The sequence below is a fragment of the Zootermopsis nevadensis genome, unplaced genomic scaffold (assembly GCF_977971745.1).
Source record: "Zootermopsis nevadensis isolate Lab colony 2312 unplaced genomic scaffold, Znev_1.0 Znev_ptg000020l, whole genome shotgun sequence".
Lineage (NCBI taxonomy): Eukaryota > Metazoa > Arthropoda > Insecta > Blattodea > Termopsidae > Zootermopsis > Zootermopsis nevadensis.
In genome coordinates, this window is record NW_028259152.1 from 11,077,088 (window position 1) to 11,097,457 (window position 20,370).

The following is a 20,370-nucleotide window of genomic DNA, read 5'->3' on the forward strand; positions in this document are numbered from 1 at the left end:
TTCCTGTTGTAAACACATACCTTTGAGGAATACACAGCATGCTTATTTGGTGCACCTTTCAGTAATGAAACGTTGAACTCTGAGGGTATGTCTGCAAATCCTGGTATCTTGTAAACACCAGGTCCTCGTGCAAAAACTATGCCACTTGATGAGTACACCATTTCTTCCAATGTGAACAGACCATACCCTTGCATGAAACCGCCTTCCACCTGGCCCACATCAATGGCAGGGTTCAGGCTGTCCCCAAGGTCCATCACAATGTCAGTTCTCAGCACCTTCAGTCACATTTTTAACATTTATGTACCTCAAACTGTGGTTAACCTCTGTCATTTGTTTTCTAGTTTACTTACACTGAAGTGGTTAGTTGTTATTTTCGGATCTAACAATTTTTTATTTACATAGTCTCCTTTATTAGTAAAATCATATTTAATAATATTTAGTTCATCCTTAATACTAATTCTAGTATTTACTTATTAGGTTATATAATGCTGAAGGAGAAATTATAGGATGATTATGAAATAGTGTTTTTAGAAGGATTTGGAAAGAAGCAATCATGACCTATTTTAAGGAACATAGGTGATTCAAATGTGACCTGAAACTCTAATTACACAGCATGCAAATAAAGCATTTCATTCAGACAGTCTTCTCAAGGCATTCTCATTAAACATGTCATATGAAATAACTGTGGGAAAAATGAGTGATCCACATTGTAGTTTATGAGAAACAATGAAAATTTGGGGACCAAATGTGAACTGTCCTCATAGCACAGCATTTGCCTGAAGGGACTAAGAAAAACCTGAAAGACCCTTGGCCAGTTTCCTGAAGGAAGAAAATAAACAGGTGCCAGAAACAAGCAAACAAAATGGAGTGAAAAATAAAGAGTTAAACAAAAGGAGAAGGAAATGAGGCCTTAAAAACCACTACAAAATAAACACTACCCTTACATTTTATTTTATTTTTATTTATTCCTTCTGTAAACTATAGATTATGTAAGTGTTGCACTGAATGAGATCAGAAAATTATGATGCGACACTACTTTGTGAAAAAGGCATCAGTGTATTATGGGCACTAATATCTGCCTCTTTTTAGTTATAATACCTGGCGTTGCACATATTAGAACCTCATTAAATATAATTTAAATAAATTAATAAAACGTGACAGTTGTAAAGTTACCTGATGATCACCTGTCAGGCAGTCTATCTCAACTTCTGAACATGCTGCACCATATGTGAAGTATTTGAAAGGAATGCCTTCATTTTTTGAAATGTCATATCCAATGCCAGGTGTACTGAAAAAAAATACCTGAGAATTAGTGTGTAGCCAAGTAAAAGCCAATACAAAATTATTGCTAATACATAAATGGAAACTGTTTAGCATACAAATGGAAAAGAAGAAAGTCATGAAAAATAATCTGTCTTAATATTTATTGTTCTCTGTTATTATAACTTTGGAATTTATCTATGAAAGAAAAAGACAGAACAGTAGTACAGAAAGAAGATTTAATCATTTGAAACCAAGGCTTGTTTAAAAAAGATTTCAGTCTACACTCTAAGAAAACACAACACTTATCCATTTCAAAGATGAACTAATGCTGTTTAAGGAATTAATCTGCTTACAGTGACAATCATATGAAAGCCATAAATAAAAAATGCAGAGTTACTGATTGTAAAAGCATGTGCTACATACAATTACCACTGGGCTTTAAAGGGTTAAGGAGAGGGTAGGGAAAATAAAGGATAAACAAATGACAGAAAGAAACACTGAAAATGTTATTTTTAATACACAAGTGTTTATGTTAAACGGAAACCTCAGGACTTCATTATAAGCAAGTTTAATTATACTTTATAACCTATGCTTGGAATTTATTTGAACTAATGAACATAGAATGAACAAGAGTAAACCTACTGATGATGATCTTGTGAGTTTTGGCACTGTGCAGACTGGTCAGTAGATGCCAACATTTTGGAGAAATGTTGGTATATACCAACTTATCCACACATCATTACCATCACTGTAAAAACCTCAGATCTCACTAGAGCTAGTCTGAAAAACTTGAATTCACCCAAACATCTGAAATTGTAGTGTGGAAGTGGTTAAGCTCAGAGACAGCAGGGATAGCTGACAGCAGCACAATGCATCCAAGTTTCCTTGCCAGACTGTATTTGGAAAATTATCAATTGTAGAAGGATGATTCACTTAAGCTTCATCAACAACATATGACTTAATTAGTTAAGACAGCATCATTAAATAATCAAAAACAAATTCATCAATCAACCATTTACAATAGGAGATTGTATCAATAACAGAATATTTATAGAATTAATTTGGATGTATACATCGTTATGACATCATCAAGTGTGGCTCATGCTCCATGATTATATCTCATCTATTTAGGTTATTCAGTGTTAAATGAGAACAGGAAATACAATTAAGAAGGCGAATCCGTGAAGGAATCAGTCTAGTCCCATCTGCATAGAATAGCTGAAAATGACAAGTTAATATCTGAATTTTAAGGATAATGAGGCTATTGCTATGCTTCAGAGCAAGTGTCTGATAAGCGATTGAGAAGTTTCCACCACCTGTAGAATCCAGTAGCTGAGAGACTGACTCGTTCACAGTATGCTGCCCTTACCCAGTCTACCCATTTGCCTTTTGGGTTTGCCGCTTTGAATGGTTCCAATCTTTTACGAAGTGTTTCACAAGCATCCTGCAATATAGCATAAATACAAGTGTAGTAGGTCCAACTGATGCTAAAAGGCTGTAAGTTCAGTAATGTGAATGCCATCTGTTAACAGAATGTGTCTATAACAAGCTTCAAAGAATTAATAACTAATGAGGACTTGAGCTTTTGATGGCAGATCTACAGACATTGAACCATATTTTAATTTTGCATGGACTACATCATAAAATAAATAGACTTCACTACATAAAATATGAATTCATTCTTGGATTAAACTCCACCAGCAAATAGGTTTTGTGTAAGAGATGGAGAGATATTAAAAAAAGGCTCATTACCCATGGTAAGAACAGTCAGTACCCACTAGATAGGATGCTATGCCCAGACCTAGTCTGGACATGATGGAATAGTCCCTGTCCCTGCTGAGAATCAAACCCTGGTCATCCAGCTCATAGTCAGTCATTATACTGAATGAGCTGGATTACTTAACCCTTTGGCTCTTTACTCTAAAAATTACTGGGTACCCCCCCCCCCCCCCCCCAATTACCACCAAAACTCTGATATTCTCATTGTATATATTGTACTCCAAATATGGCTATGACATTCTTCCTGTTCATATTCTGCATTTCTGTTATCATGAAGCAATATAACCAATGAAAATTCCCTGTTCCTTTTGAAGATTTTGATGTAAGACACTTGAGAGTTGATTATACAGTTCAACCAAAATCCTCAGATGGAATGTCCAAACTATATAAAGAAGAAAGCAGTGCACATTTAGGTCCACTAAAGGGTTAACACTTTCTAGTGCAGTGATGCTACATGAGATGAGAAAATGATCATGAACAATAAGTAGGCAAGGATACAGAAGTAGGTAGTCATTGCCTATTTGTAGGTAAAAACCCAGAATTTCTTGGGACTGAGGAAAATCATAAAATACCTTAGCCAGACAGTAACTTAGAAAAATTCAGGACTAGGCACCTCCCAAACATAAGTCTAGGACATGTCTTCACTGCATCGTTCTTTTAGTTGGAGAGAGAAAAGAATTTTTACTGTACTGAAAGAGATGGCAAGACTGTCACAATTGTTCACAGGACCGAGTATGCAAAGGAACACATAAACATGCTGTATTATATCTGTAGTGATTAAATACAAGTTTACCAGTTAAAGGTGAAGTTTTTTATGTCACTTTTTGTGGGATGTGACTTCATGTATATTCCAAGACAAGGCAAATAAAATTAGACAAAGCTCTTTCATCTGTTTACCCATATTTTATAGACTGCTTATGAATACTGCCATGAAAAGTATCAGTTGAAAGCAACAGCGGTCTATCACGTATTTCAACACTTGCATTTATTGTCATGTTTGGAGCAAGTTTCACAATACAGCATCACAAACGTGTTCTGACATGAATTTCTGTCCTATTACAATTCCTCATATTCTACAAGTATATGAGGGGTGTATACAAATGATTTAGACTAACCTGAATTATGTGATCCTTGATGGTGGTGGCTCCCAGGTTACACTTCGGCCTGTTCCACATATTCTCCCTGGAGGTCGATGTACCATTGCCACCTCTCTGGCAATTTCCGTATTGCCTCACGAAACCATTGTCTGGGGGTGTCTCATACACACTCCCTGACAGCATCATGTAAGGCGTCACTATCGGGGAATCGGTGACCACGCAGGGGATTCTTCATCTCACGGAAGAGGGCACAGTCACTTGGTGCCAGGTCGGAGGAATAGGGCAGGTGTGGGTGCATGGTGAACCCTAGTGACTGTACATGCAACTGTGTTCAATTGGGTGACAGGATTCGCATGTGACAACGAAACAGTGAAAAAGAGATCCAGCAGTGGTCATCCCAGAACATCAAGAACTCCGCAAATGATCAAAGAGTGTTGGAACTGATCCCCTGTGTGGTCACCGATTCCCCGATAGTGACGCCTTACATGATGCTGTCAGGGAGTGGGTATGAGACACCCCCAAACAATGGCTTTGTGAGGCAATACGGAAATTGCCAGAGAAGATGGCAATGGTGCATCAACCTCCAGGGAGAATATGCAGAACGGGCTGAAGTGTAACCTGGGAGCCACCACCATCAAGGATCACACAATTCAGGTTAGTCTAAATCATTTGTATGTGCCCCTCGTATAATGGTAAATATTCTACATTCCCAGTTTCTACAAACATCTGACATATTCTCCAGTTTTCAGTAATGAGGTCTTTGTGCCATCCCAATTCAGAATTAATTTTGAAACTATGAATCCTTAGACATTTGATAGGCCTCCACCTGCATGGGGCAACAGGGCACAAAAATTACAAACATACAACCGTGCTTCAAGTGGGATTTGAACCTGAAATTCAGTGTTTCAGTGGTCCATAATCATATGCATCCTAGACCGTATAGCCATTTCCACCAGCACACATATGATTTAGAATTATAAATTTTCTACTTTGTTACATGGAAAGATGTGTAAGAATGTAAACACTGATAGGTATCATATAAAAATAAAATCACTAAAGTTATTCTTGTGTCGAAGCAAAGTAACACGAGAATGGATATAGTGATAAAGCACACATTCTGAAATTTACAGCTGTATAGAGGTGAAAAGTTAGCTTCATATTCCAGCTGCTGTGCTCTAAATACACATTGGATAAGAAAAAGAGTAAGCTGCTTTATTATTCTGGAAGTAGAAGTGAAGAGAAAAATTCCTGCCACTTCCTATTTCTCTATCCAATTGTCAGCAATTTTACTAAGACGTATTGGTTTAAAAGTATCTGATTCTCAAATACAGAATTTCACAACTTAGATATCATTACCAAGACTGCCATTCCATTCAAATCGGAGCCACAACTGGCTGCAGTAGCTGATGTGTTTGGTACTTTATCAGTTGATGTTTCTGCAATGTGGATGAAATCTGCAGAAATATCAAGAGCCCTGCTGGCCACCTGCAAGAAAATATCAGCATGAGACATTTCACAGTCAGAACATACATATCTGAGTATTAATAATCAATACTTAGTGAATAGATATTAACTAATGTAGCAGTCCATCTTGAAGAGTTTATGGTTGTCTAGTTAAGAAATTTCCTGCCCTTTAGGGGCTTCAAAGGACCATTACTATGTTCACAAGAGCCCATCACTGGTCTCTATTCTGAGCCAAATTAATCCACTTTATGACCTTACACTCTATTTCATTCAGACACATATTACTGAGGTACTTTAAAACAGCTTTGCAATTATTCCCAATCTGAGCAGTTTTTGAGTTGGGATACCTAACTTGATAAACTGACTTTTTATTGGTTGGATATTTAGTAATAGACTCCCAGCAGAGGCAGGGTTTTTATTTTTTCAGCCATGTTCAGATCAGTTACCAGTATCAACTAGCCTCCTATCTGTTGACTACTGAGTATCTTAACCCAAGCCAGAATGTGAAGCTGACTATTCACCTTCACCAAGGTCTCAAGTTAAAAATGCATCAAGCTAGACATCTACAACCTCACTACACATTTGAGTTGTGATATTTATGTGCATAGAAACTTAATCTTCCATTTTTTCTCCATTGTCATGTCTTAGGTCTCTTGGTCTGTTCTAGCTTCAGATACTTACTGACAAATCTACAACCCAAGAGGTCTTCTTAAACCCCTTAATCCTTTGGATTTGGGTTTTAATATTTGCTTCATGCACATTTCATATTCTATTCAATGAATCTGATATATTTCATCCTCTTTCCATTCCAAATATTTGTATTATTCTCTTATATATTTTTCCTTCTTTCTTGGCTCTACAACCCAGTGTGGGTCTTCGCCACCTCCTTTCGGAGGTTTCTTGGTCTTTGACGTGTACATTTCAGAGTAGTGAGTGACCAGCCCACTGCTTCTGCACAATTTCAAATCAATCCTGACTTTTGTCTGCTAGAGCCATTTAGTAGAGAATCAAGAGAGACTTGGGTGAGAAATGGCAGCTTACGAAACATTTCATTCATACTCGTAAGGTTCATTTACATGCTGTAAACCTACAATATGGAACTGCCAGATTTCCTTCCCCTCCGAAGGAAATTGTTCTACAGATTTGTATCACTACTAATTCTGAAGGGTTCTGATGATGTGTAATACAGTCAGGATTGTTAGGTGTTTGGACCTTATCTGTCATCTATGTTATAAATTACACGTTTCAAGGACTGGATCTGTCATCATCTTCAAGTGTGCTAGAGGGGACACCTACTTTGTAGGATCTGTTAGAATGAGCTAATCTCAATCCAGTGATTGTGATAAGCTCATTCCATTATACAAAGACAAATCCAGTCCTTGAAATGTTGTGTATTTTATAACATCAGATGTAGGACAAAGCCCAAAAACCTAACAGTCTGGATTAATGTTGTTCATTGAGTATTTTAATTTCTTACTACAAATGTAGTAGTCTAGTACTGACTTGTATCATTTTTGTATGCAGTCCCTGCCCCATTTCTGTGCCTCCATGGCTAACAAGCACAGAACCATCATCATATATGAGCACCAGTGCTCCGGACTGGTTCAGGAATAGCAGTGTGTAAGATATGCCAAATTTTGTTGGAACTACACTCATTCCTCGTTTCTTCCATCGGTTCTGCCTGTAATATTGAAAGAAAAATATACAATTTAAAGTTTCATTCCTTGAAGCAAAGTCGATTACATTAAGTCTTCATGTTTTGAATAAATGAATCAAAGGTTATTTGACAATACTGTATCAATTGCAGACATTATACTAAATTAAATGAGATGGAAATATGCTCATGAATGATATAATTTCACAAAAGTTTGTGATGGCCTGCTCCAAGGTATCATTCTAGCATCTATGTTGAGAGACTCGGGAAAATCACGATGATGTAGGCTAAACAGATGGTAAACAAGTTGAGATTTTAACCATGCATCTTCAAAATAAGAGTCTAGGATGTTATTGCTACACCAACTTTCCAGTTACATTACTCAACTTATTTACATTTAAAAACACATTCAGGTCTGTATATCCAGTAATTAACCATATGATACAACTGAGATCAAGAGCACTTAAAATTTTCATGAAAGAACATTAATGGATTCTTACGTGCACACAGCTGGACATGGCAAATATTAATATTTGTTCATACATGTTTGTAAAAGACAGCAAGGTAATGCCATTCATGGAATATATTATTCAGATTCATTTCTACTACTTATGTTTAAAAAGTTCCACTGAGTAAATATTTAAGTATATGAGGGTAAAAATACATCTTTGGGTCAAATGATAACTGCATGAAAGAAAACCAAATTTTCCCTTTTAGGCTTTAATAGAGGTCCTTAATACTAAAATGTAAGCCACTTATCTGTTCATGAAACGCCCAACACATGCAGTCACTTAAACTGATGGACATGGTAAGAGTAATAGATATGTTTTTCTTCTGCATAGTACATGTATACCTGTTAAATTCATCAACCTTCATCTTCCTACTGTTATAGTCTGCTCTCTCCAGACATTCATCCCAACATCTCCGCACAGTGCAGTGCTCCAGGGGCTGATTGTAATGAGTTGTGTCACCTTCTTTGTATAGATTCATTGAAGAAATCTGAAAGTTGCATGGAAATAACACTTTTTCAAACCGATATACTGTAATTTTGTTTCATTAATTTAAAACAACAGTACAAAGATGCATTGATAATGAATACAAGTACCATATTTATCAGACTATAAGATCTAGCCAACTATAATATCAGGCTATTTTGCTTCTACTTTCATAAAAAAATATGGTCTTGTACTATATTTACAAATAAATAAAAGTGCATACATTGTAATACATGTGGAAACTGGTATATATCAAAATATACATATCTGTTGGGCATTATGTCACTGGGAATATTTACAAAGCAGTACTTCAGATTGTTGTTACCATTACTGTCACACTTGATATTTGAAGGTTTCTGAAAATGGTGCATTATAATTAAAATTATGTTTTTAGACTATGACCATCACCTAAATACAAAATTATAAGACCAAGACATTTTGGAAGCTTGATTCTGCTTATGCTTCTCTCTGTTCTAACAATACTGAGTGACCTGTACAAATAATAAAGTTCCCCATTGTATAATATCCTAAATTGGTCACTTATGCCATCTTTCTAAATTCAGATATTTACCTGTTCACATACTTGTAATTTATGTTCTGCCTTCAAAGTAAGAGAATGTGTTTCGCACCCACACAAACAATTGGTGAAATTATTCTCTGTATATGCTGATCTTAACCATCTTGGAAAGAAGATTGTATGGTAACAGTTTTTAAACAAAGTAATAAGAAGCATTTCCTCAATTTATTCTTCTCCTACTTTCATCATAACTTTCATCTCTGTTTGTTAATATTGTTCTTATATATATTTGTGTATTTTTTACTAGCCACAGACCAATTTCTTTCACTGGTCTGTAAGCGAATTTATGCATTGTTCTGGATAGCAGTTATATTTTACCCCACCAAATTAACATCATCAGGATAAACATGTACTTGTCTGACCAAGTTATTATCATAAACTTAAAAAAATGAATTTAGCAGAGATATATGGTCCTTACTTCAAGTGGATCCTTTTCCAAATATGATGCAATGTGTCTTATCATATTTTCTGCAAAAAACATTCCTTGTGGTCCTCCAAATCCCCTGAATGCAGTGTTAGAAGGCAGATTGGTCTTGCAGATATAACCTCTAACTCTAGCATTTGGAATATAATATGCATTTTCAAAATGGAACATGGCTCTCTCTATAACCTGTAAGGAAAGTAAACAAAATAAACACAATTTTCCTAATTTAAAAATATTAGGATATAATTAAATTAATGATTTAACTTACAGGGCCAGACAAGTCCAAAGTATGACCAGCATTATTGTATAATTTAATGTCGCAAGCTGTAATCTTCCCCTTCTTTGTAAATCCAATTTTGTATTTTCCAAGAAATGGATGACGTGTTCCTGATATCATCATATCTTCATCTCTGTCTAGCATGCAACGAACAGGCCGATTTAACCTAAAACATGCAAATTTTATATGAATGTAAAGTTCTCACATAGGTCCATATTCACTGTAATGTTGGTTAATTATAGCATCCTCTGAAATAGAAAAAACCATCAACATTTCAGAGCATCTCATTATGCCCTCCTTCAGGGCCAAAGTGATGGAAAAGTAATGTCAAGTGATTTGTGTAGGAATATACGTAACAGGCATGAATTTTGGTCAGAAACTGTGACTGGTCAGAACGGTATAAACATGTCTGTGGTGAACCACCATTCAAGTTCACTACCTACTACAGTTGTCTTTACACAGTCCTAACCAATCACATTACATGACTGTGGCTGCATAACAATTACAATTATAAACCCTACATTACTACTTTTGTGCAGCCACTTAGAACCTGCAGAAGAAGCAGAGAAGTTTGTCCAAAACATCAGTAATTTATACACTTCAACATACATTTAAAGTTGATACCACTAATGAAAGGAAGATATCAGCTATGCTGCCCAAGCAACAACTACTAGGCAGTTTAAGAGATTAGTAACTCAAAAACAGCTAGTAATCAACCCTAATCCTGAGCAACATGAATTCAGTCCACACCCTCCCACCTCATTTCTTTAAGATTTACTTTAATGTTACTCACTCATTCATACTTAAGTCTTCAAAACAGTCTTTTCCCTTCAGGTTTTTAAGCCAGAATGCTGTATTCATATTTCCATGCATGCTATATATACCGCTTCTTCTGTCCTTTTGACTTGACCATCCTAATTGTATCTTGTGAAGACTAAAACTTATGAAGCTCCTCATATGGTATTTTCTCAAACTTCTTGTTACTTCCTCTATCTTATGACCAAATATTCTCTTAAGCACCCTGTTCTAAGTCACCCTCCATCTGTGTTCTTTCCTTAAACTTTGTCAGCTGTGTGTCACAGCTTATGCATGCATCTCAGTAGGATATTGCTAAACCCCTGAGTTAAAGTCTGGCTGCAGAGATCTTAACCCCCTATTCCCATGTCATAAAGGTCAATGTGAGAGACAGTTTGACATTCATACAAAATAAAAGTAAAATTATGTCAGCATACACATACAAAAAACAAAGCATTGTATGTAATTCTCATTTCTGTGTTCTTATAAGTTTCATAATCCATATATCCACACATCAGATGAGAACTTACTTGTATGCGGCCACTGCTACAGGGACAGAAACGACCAGCATCCGAGTCTCCTTTCCACCAAAACCCCCACCCATTCGCTTCACTCGGCAAACCACTCGGTTGCTCTTAATACCAAGAACTTCTGCTGTCACTTTCTGAAACAGAGATGTATGGCTTAATGAGTTTCTTTAGTAACTGACTGCAATATAACTAAAAATTCCCTGTTCTGTATATATTACAAAAGTTCATCAATCTGTTCTCAAAAGGCTGTCTATTGCACCCTAACCTAAGACAGTTCATTTTAGTTTACATCTTCACATCCTTTTGTTCTAGATCCATTTTGTACTATCCTCCCATTTCCATTTACTAAATCCAAAAGAGCTACACATCCAGCTACATGAATTCTCCTTCAACGTTTATAATGCAAAATGTTATTAACTGTAGAACATTATTTTTTGTTTTTTGATATTGTTTCTTACACACCCACAGTTTCTTAACATTTTTAATGGCAAATACCATCATTACAATACTATATAAAAAGCAAAAATAGAAATGAATAATTTAAACCTGTGTCTCTGTTGGATTCTGTGTAGAACAAAACAGCTCTATTTCATCATCTTCACCCTTTGGAACTGCGATTGTGCAATGCGTTTCTAAGTAGAAGTGCTCTTGTCCAGCCATCCGAGCTTCTCCTTCTATAATGTGGTCAGAATTCCTAAAAGCTGCATCCACATCTCCTCGACATATTTCTTTGGGACAGCCAGGGAAGAAAGATTCATTCTTAATTGCATCCTGAAAATAATACAATCATTTTAGGTTGTGACAACATGCAGTCATGCAGGTAGTTACCAACATTTGAGAGGAACATGTCATCACCTTTAAAAAAAGGAAATTATTATTTTTTATATTTTTACCTCAAAATTGCATTATTTCATGAAAGTGGTAAAAAAATAATGTGCAATGAAAGGGTTAAAACAGGAGAATTTTATTGTAAAGTTCACTTTGTGGGGATCAAATATAATAACAACATGGTGAAAAATAAATGTACTAGTAATGGTAAGAGAAATAGCCTATGACAGCTTTGTTAAAATTTTTATCGATCATTTTGCTATATGTCCAGTAGTGTTTAAGAGAATGTTACCTTGTGAAACACCTACATTTCTGCAGATGAACTTCCTTTCCTAGCTGTGATAATATTAGGAAACATTCAGCAACTTTTGTGTCCTTTAAATTTCCTTTGCTGTTGTTCCTGTTTAAACTACTTACTAATTATTTTTGTCTGTCATGATATGCAACATATCAGCTTTTATCAGTACCATAAGCTACTAATGTATTTTAAGAAACAAATTAACTACGATGAGCCTATTTAAAGATTGATATTAATCTTTATTATCCATGTGAAGCAAGTAATGCATTATTCAGCTTGCCACAAGTTGCACTAGCTTACTGCCAAACAGTTAAACGAGGAGTTAAAATCTGGCTAGCAGCCCAGTAGTATGGAGATTTTTAAATCCCCTACACTCATGTGATAGAAGTTTTCTTCAGAATATTTCTGCACCTTGTGTAGTGAAGAAAGTAATAATAATAATAATAATAATGATAACAAAGGATGTCTCATCAGTATATATAAATGAAGAAGAAATACTGTTCACCCTCTTTACCTCAATAGTAATTATCACAGGTTTCAGGTCCTTGTATTCCACTCGAACAAGTTTAGCTGCACGCTGAGCTATTATCTGGTCAACAGCTACCACTGCTCCAATAACTTGTCCCTGAGTTGTTACCTAAAAATGTTATAACTTATAATTAATTCCTCATTAAAGCATATGTGTAAATAAAATCAGCTCCAGCAATAATCTCAACTAATGATTTCCAAACAAAAATGTTTTTTTAATCGCATTCGCATACAAACACATTTATGGTGGGAGCATTCAGAAATAACTTTTCCATGACTGCATTCATGTGTAAAATATTTGTTATGGTCACATTCATGCACAAATATTTTTAGCTGCCACATTTATAAACAAAACAGTGTTCACTGATGCATTCAATTGTAAATAACATATTAATGTGGATATGATGTGAATTAAAATGTTAAAAATTATACAACCATTGTAATGAACCATGTGATCACAATCTGTCTTTTTTCTGAAAATTCTGAAAAAGAAATATATTTCAGGCCAGACATTATGATTGGAAATTGGGCCAAATACCCATGTAAATATGAACCATTAACATTAACAATACAAAACAATAGAAAATAATGAAGAAGAATCACACATATCAGTCTTGTTCTGCAACTTCTCTGCTACATACATTTTAAAAAATAAAATTAAATTTTTCCAATATGTGTACATCTGGTTAGAGCACAGATAACCTAGACAGTAGATTTCAACTTACTGTACCAACATTAATCCAATTTTCTATATTTGTGGAACTTAATTTATAGTGTTTCTTTTATATAGTACATATATTAACAAGTCTCTGAAATATCTGAAACACATGAATTAACCCTACCGAGCAGATTGGTGCATCAATAATGTTCCAGAATTTTGTTCCTTGACATGGTGCTAAATCCAGATTTTAACACAGGAAAACTACAAACAACTCAATCATCAACTTACTTTTCCTGCTGCAAAAACTTCATCATCATGAATGATCCCATGGCAATTTCGAAATTGTGGCTCTTGTAGATCCTTGGCTGAGAAGAATGCATGGACTCCCTCTAAGGATAGTGCTTTGCTTGCATCGATAGACACAATTTCAGCATGTGCTCGAGAACTCAACACCAGAGCCAGGTAAAGCTCATTCTCAAAGTATGGCATGTCATCACAATATACAGCTTCCCCTAAATCAGGGAAATTAAACATGATTTGTCTACATTTTATATTTTGCAAAATCACTGAAAAAAGGTTACTGAGGATGTACACAAAAACATACAAGGAAACTGATATTTTGGTTCACATCAGTTAAATATAACCCCTGTTTTAAACAAAGCTCAACTTGAACTAAATTTTCTTAAAAACAGATCAGCGTCCAAAAAACTGAAACATAACATAAAATATGGATCTCATACAAAATGTGTACTTTTATGTAATGTGTATGTGATAAAAGAAAACAAAAATTAATTAAAATTCCATGTAAAGTGTAAATGAATTTGTGCAAGAGATTTTCAACTGCATGACATGAATATGAAGAACAATGAAGAATGAAAAGAACGCATTTGTAGAGTGTGTATTTAAGTTAAAAGATAACTTTTCCATGCTTGTTTGGAAAGAAACAGTATCTAAAAGTGATGGTGTAAGTGGGATTTATTCATTTTCATATATTTGAAAATTACCTGTAGCTTGTTTGAAAGCTGATTTATGTACAGTTGGCCTTCCAACAAGATCTGTATCCTTTTGATCTGCTGGTACCTGAAACATTCCAGTATAAAAACAAGGCTTGAGTAAACCAGCAAAACAGAAAATGGATTCCACAAGGGAAGGATAGAATTTTAGACACTAAACTGATTCATTGCAGGTTGATAACAAAATGGACATATGCAGAGGCAGAAAAGAAAGGGTGGTATAATCTCTGCTCTGGCTGAATGAATTTTCATAAAATTAACACCAGTGTTCCTTAAAAACTTCAGTGATCTATTTCATACAACTCCAGTGTAAGTTAGACTGGGACTCTGCTCTGCATAAGAAGCAAAGTCAATCTTGGAAAATGTTTCAGATTCTACACACAGGTTTTGATGAAATTTAATACTGTAAATACATTACTTAAAGACCAAGTTAATTTTTAAAAATACTTCATTCACCAGATCACAAGAGTTACAAATTTATGAAACTCAATTACATTAACATTTTTACTACAGGCAGTTCCTTAAAATTAAGCACTAGGGCTCTTTCCCTAGTTGTAAAGCAGTCAGGGCATGAAGCTTACCACTCAACCCCTCCTAGTGTTGAGGTTAAGAATGCTTGGAGCTATACTTCCACTCCCCCATTACATCTGCATGGCATAGTGTTTAGTTAAGCACTAGAGACAAACTTATCCCTACCTTTCACTTTTTATCTTGGTATCTGCCTGAGGATCACCTGATTCAGATGGATGAATTCCAAAGCTGGTATTCAAAGGAAGTGTTGGAGGAAGAAGACCAGTTGGAAGACCCAGGAACAGATGGGAGGATGCAGTTCAAACGGATGCCACACTGCTCCTGAGGATTAGAAATTGGAAGAAGGCAGCGAAGGATAGGACAGAATGGAAGAGGAGAATTGAGGAGGCCATGTACCCGAATACGGAAAGAAGAAGAAGATGATGATGATGATGATTTGACTGAGGAAAAGCATGAAAACCTAATTAAGAACAATTTGTATCTGTCTGAAATTCAAACCAGGTACCTACAAACACATCTGCAGAATAACTGCTACAAATCTTGCCCAGTTAATAAGATGTGCTCTTTCTAAAGAAATAAATGCACATCCATTTTTAGACATGTAGATGTGAATATGTGGAAAGTCAAAGTTCAAACACACATTTAATACTAAGTTCAAGATTTTCATTAATTTTATACATCACAACTTAATGCAACCTAATTTACCACTTGAAAATACTGAGAGCTCTTTGGTGTCTTGCTGTGGAAGCCACTGGATCCACTCTGGTATTTGTCTGGCAATTTCTGTACCTCAGGAACCTTATTCTGATCCAAATTGTTCATGATAGCAAGGTATGCTTTGAAAAACAGGCTGAAACAATCAGCGTGTGAGCATTCCATATTAGTTACAACAAATTATCAGCTCTTATCATATTAATCATTCATCAACATTCTCCAATAATGAACTAAGTCTGACAGTATAAGTTAAATGTAACATCCATCCATCCATCACCTTATTATTCTACGAGGCAAGACACTTTCCAATAAATTTCTGTATGTATCTGCTCTCTCTCTCTCTCTTGCATGCACGCACGTGCACACACACACACTCAAACACGGCTGAGTATTCTGGGAAGCAAACAGGATAATAATTGCTGAACAGGATAACAGTTACTTATTACAACATCAATATTTTATATTATTGTTGCTCTGAGATATTTATATATCTAAACATTTCCATATCAAATATTATATATAGTTATATTATGACTTTTTACATATTGTTTTGTGACATTCCTACTACTTAGATAAACCTCAGTAATAAATTAAAAAGTCAGTAAAATTCTAGAAACCGTTACTAATATCCCACCATGTAAGTCTATCTATTGACTTGACAACATCAAAACTAAAGTAACTGAAAAAACCTAGTCCGGACTTAATAAAACTGATGCACATACATCAAACTGAACCTAAAGAAATGTGATCTTAATTAAAAGTACCCGAGAAAACAGTAACTTACATCATATGTCAAAATTACTTAATACTGTTGTAGTGTGTGCATCTCAACTGGCATCCAAGGAATGATTGCATCAGGGTGGGAATCAGTAACTAATTCTAAAAGACTACCCTATGGTTAACATTTATTATACAGGAATAGACAATATAAACCACAGAACTACAGGATTGCTGGCTAAACTTCAACCCTCCTGGAATAATGATTTAATAGTACACTACTATGATGCATGTACAGCGGGACCATATATAAGCTATTATATATGGCTGATAAAGGTTAACATACTGTAGTGAGATTTATTTTGTAGAAAATTTAAAAAATACCTCAATGTGAGAGATCTGCGATACTGAATCATGCCACCAGGAGCACCTGGGTTTAGTGGCAAATCTTCAATTAAACCTGAATATGCTTCTTCAAGTGTCTCTTCATTCCACTGCCTGGAAAAAAGCATTTACAAAGTCTACAATTAGACTATATATAATAAGATTGTCACAAAATTAAAATAGATAACTAATTAAACCAACACCAATTACAACTTTCAGGTAACATATCTCAAGATTTCAACACTGCCAGTACCAAAGCATATCACTGGATAACAGGCAAAATATTTGTTGAGAACTCAGAGAACAGCAATCCACACTGAAGGGTTAATCACAATACTTCTTGTGCATTCATCAGGTATCAGTAAATTAATTAAATATGGACTTACCTTCCAACAAGCTTGCTTTTGGTTTTCATTGCCAGGGCAGTGGTAGGTGCCATTCCACCAAATGCAAGGCTGATGTCCTTAATGGTGTTTGTCCCTGGATTAAATTCCACATTGGCAGCCATATTAACAATAGCAATATCATCATCTCGTCTTTTAGCTTGTTTGTATGCATAAAAGTACTGCTCCTGCAAGTACAGACATAGTAATGGAATTAGTACAGAGCAATCTGTAAAATATCAAATATTATAACAATTCTCTGAGTTTGTTTCCAAACAAATTAACACCATAAAAGACACACATTCTGATCAATTTTAATTCCTCCATGACACACATCACCACGTGGATACTTATACTAATGGTGAAGCACCTTCATGCATACAGATATACTATTCCCAGAGTTACAACCATTACATCTGATTAATTAGCTTTTATGGTCAGCTGCTTGTGTTGCAGTAGAATATCACTGTGCTACTAACCCTAGAGTTACAGTCTGGTTGACAGCCCTATAGTACAGAGTGGTTTAAATCTTCTATTCCCATAAATTATAGGTTAGAATGTTAAAATATGTGCCAATGTCTATAACAAAATAATGTATTCATGCACTGTTTCATTGTCTGCTGCTAGATATATGTTCAGTCTGCACCTCAAAAGCCTTAAGATAGACTTTTATGTCTGAAAAATGTTTCTCCAGTATCCAGCGATACATAATGAAAAAATAAGTGCACTATTTTCCTGCATACATGTATCCTGTTAATGTAAAGACTACAAAATAGTAAGCTTACAATGACTACTTCACAACATGATGCTCCAGTACAATGTTGTGCAGTGTACCTTTAGAAGAAAGATAAAACATATACAACAAATGAGCTTAATTATTTCATCATTCTTTTTAAATAAAAGTTTTAAAGTATGGAAATATGACATTGGTCATTCATTGTCTATTGTCTGAGGTACAGCTGATAAAAAAGTGTCAGTATAACAACAATCAATCAAAAAATGTTGTGTGTGTCCCCAGACAATGGACAATGTCCAACATACTGTTCCCACAGTGAATCAAACATTGCCACAAATGTTTATTGAATGAAAAGTTTTAAAGTGATAAAAATTTTGAAACCACAAGTTTAAAATTTCACCACACAAATTCATCTAATAGAACATTTTAAGCTTACCTTCTCAGTGTATGGAATGATAATTGAAACCAAAACTTCAACAGGTTTCACAACTGTTCTCCTATAGCCAGTGAAAAATGTTTCATCCATTTTAACATATCTTATGCCATTCTCTGAAAAAAAAAAAATCCAAAATGTTTACCCTAAAAGTCGTACATTTTGAAGAAAACTGATCTTAAGGAATGATCAAGTCATAATCCAGGCTACAATTGTCATAAAATTATAAAAACATGCCAAGACACAAATTATCATGATTTTCTAATTTTTCTGCTTCCCAGTAATCTTTATAGAACTTTGGAGTTGTCAGAAGCTAACAGTTCTTCGCAAGCCGATATACATAATTTTGACCTCTTGTAACATGCTATATATAACTTTTGTTCTATCAACCTTTCTTCTAAGTCACAGGGTCTCCCCACTGGATAACACCCTACTCCTCTGTTTGCACAAACATGTACCTCACCAACCACTACACACATTCACCCAGTGTCTTCTAAAACACCTTCAACACATGAATCAGCTAACCTCAAAAGCAGAATTCATACATTTTTAACTACTGTTCCAAATACTACCTTTGCTATGTAACTCCAGGTGGCATCCTGCAGCACAGAAGATTGGGTTGAGGTCAGAAATTGGACTTGATGTCATAATGTTTCCACCTACAGCCTGTAAGACAAATCATTATGTCATAAGTCTTTCAATTGGTTCTTTGATTACTTATGCATCTTCAACTGAAATGGTTATATAGCATCAAATGATAGGATGGCTGGAAATGATGAATTGGAAGGGATATAGAACAAAGCACAAGAAGCTTACCCCAACATTCCTTATCTGTTTTCCAGCAAACCAGTACAGCATGTTGACAATGGCCAAAAAAATTCTAGTCTTGTGTTCTGAAAAGCAAGATGTTCAACGAGTTACTATAAATTATTATTTATAAATATTCGGCAATTTGATGCCTTATAAAACAATAAATTAAAAACATTTTGCTTATAAATAACAAAACAACTATCACTTGTTTTAACAAAAAGGAAAGATGTGCACTCACCAATTGTGCATCTGTGTACTGTACTCTAACCTCACTTAAATAAATTTCTTTATATCAGTTCAACAAATCCATCATTTATGTAATCAACTTTCTCATAAGTTCTTTAACATTTCATGATTATGGGAAGTAGCTGGTTCTGGCTCAAGATTATGTGTAGTGGTAGGTTTTGGTGGGGAGGCCAAGGCCCAACAAATGGGCTGTAGTGCCACAGAGCAGTACTAGGTAGATTTTGATATTTGCAGTAAGTCAAACAAGCATCCTTACCTAGATGTATTATAATTAAATTAAGAGCAGTGTGGTATATAATATTACAAAGAACTCAATAATAATATGTACTCCCTTTGGATAACGTTTTATAATCTTATCAACACTTGGAACCATAAAATAATTGAGTGCTTATGACAGAAGTTCACAAACGTTCATGTATGCTATTGCTATATTTGGTTTTCTTTTATTTTGACAGCAAACCACATTTATCACATTAAGAATGTAAGAACTTCTGTTTAATAAAATTCCTCCATATATACAATTTTATAAAAAAATATATAACAAATATTACAATTTCCAGCTTTAGTCTGACACATTCTTTTGATTTTGTTAACACTGAATAATGTTAATTAACAGCCATCTTATTGACATTTCATTCTTCTGATTGTGGGATAAAAATCTCTTCATGTTAACCATTGGATAAGTGTCATGCTTCATTAAAATTTTATTGCAATAAATCTTCATAAAAATTGAATATATTAAAAAGTATTTAAATACAAGATCTGATGGGTCTTTGTAATGAAAATTTAATTGTAATGTAATTGTATTCACAGATTTGTACAAACACATAAAGAGTGCTTGCAAGTTAACTTTAACATGTTTTTACCTGGTTGTAACTCTATTTCATTCCTTAAGGCCTGTTCCATGTTATTCAATGTGACTGCAGCGCCAATCCTAAGCCCAGTACTGTTCATAGAAACAGATATTAGTTCTGGAATTTGGTTTGGCTGGATGAGAACTGGGTACACCATATTTTTAAATTTCACTTCTACACCTGCAAGGAAAATAATCTTTATCATCGCCATTAACATTTCCACTGGATTGAATTATCTGACTCCCTAATTATTCTCTGTTCTCCTCTTCTATATATTACCATTCTTTTCGCACTGTCTTGTTTATAATTCCTCTCATTTGGTCTCACAACACAGTCCTTGGTTTCCCCAATGGTACAGTAAAACCCTGTTAGAGTGCCA

The 20,370-nt window shown here is 34.9% G+C and overlaps 1 protein-coding gene across 3 annotated transcripts in view; it reads right to left on the reverse strand.

The window, feature by feature from the left end:
• Positions 1-20,370, reverse strand: part of ry (xanthine dehydrogenase rosy) — a 39,425-nt gene that overhangs the window by 3,083 nt on the left and 15,972 nt on the right. For 2 of the 3 annotated variants that reach the window (XM_022065669.2, XM_087351748.1), the window contains 20 exons: positions 20,004-20,171; positions 18,898-18,974; positions 18,654-18,747; positions 18,085-18,197; positions 16,916-17,100; positions 16,530-16,643; positions 15,420-15,564; positions 14,175-14,250; positions 13,459-13,682; positions 12,496-12,618; positions 11,402-11,626; positions 10,856-10,989; positions 9,522-9,696; positions 9,248-9,439; positions 8,111-8,256; positions 7,107-7,284; positions 5,496-5,624; positions 2,580-2,707; positions 1,174-1,288; positions 21-275 (listed from right to left, as the gene is read on the reverse strand). In XM_022065669.2, the coding sequence (XP_021921361.2) occupies positions 21-275; positions 1,174-1,288; positions 2,580-2,707; positions 5,496-5,624; positions 7,107-7,284; positions 8,111-8,256; positions 9,248-9,439; positions 9,522-9,696; positions 10,856-10,989; positions 11,402-11,626; positions 12,496-12,618; positions 13,459-13,682; positions 14,175-14,250; positions 15,420-15,564; positions 16,530-16,643; positions 16,916-17,100; positions 18,085-18,197; positions 18,654-18,747; positions 18,898-18,974; positions 20,004-20,171 (2,996 nt within the window). Of the gene's footprint in view, positions 1-20; positions 276-1,173; positions 1,289-2,579; positions 2,708-5,495; positions 5,625-7,106; positions 7,285-8,110; positions 8,257-9,247; positions 9,440-9,521; positions 9,697-10,855; positions 10,990-11,401; positions 11,627-12,495; positions 12,619-13,458; positions 13,683-14,174; positions 14,251-15,419; positions 15,565-16,529; positions 16,644-16,915; positions 17,101-18,084; positions 18,198-18,653; positions 18,748-18,897; positions 18,975-20,003; positions 20,172-20,370 lie in introns of those variants that run through there. The other variant, XR_002543282.2, reaches the window with a different exon arrangement.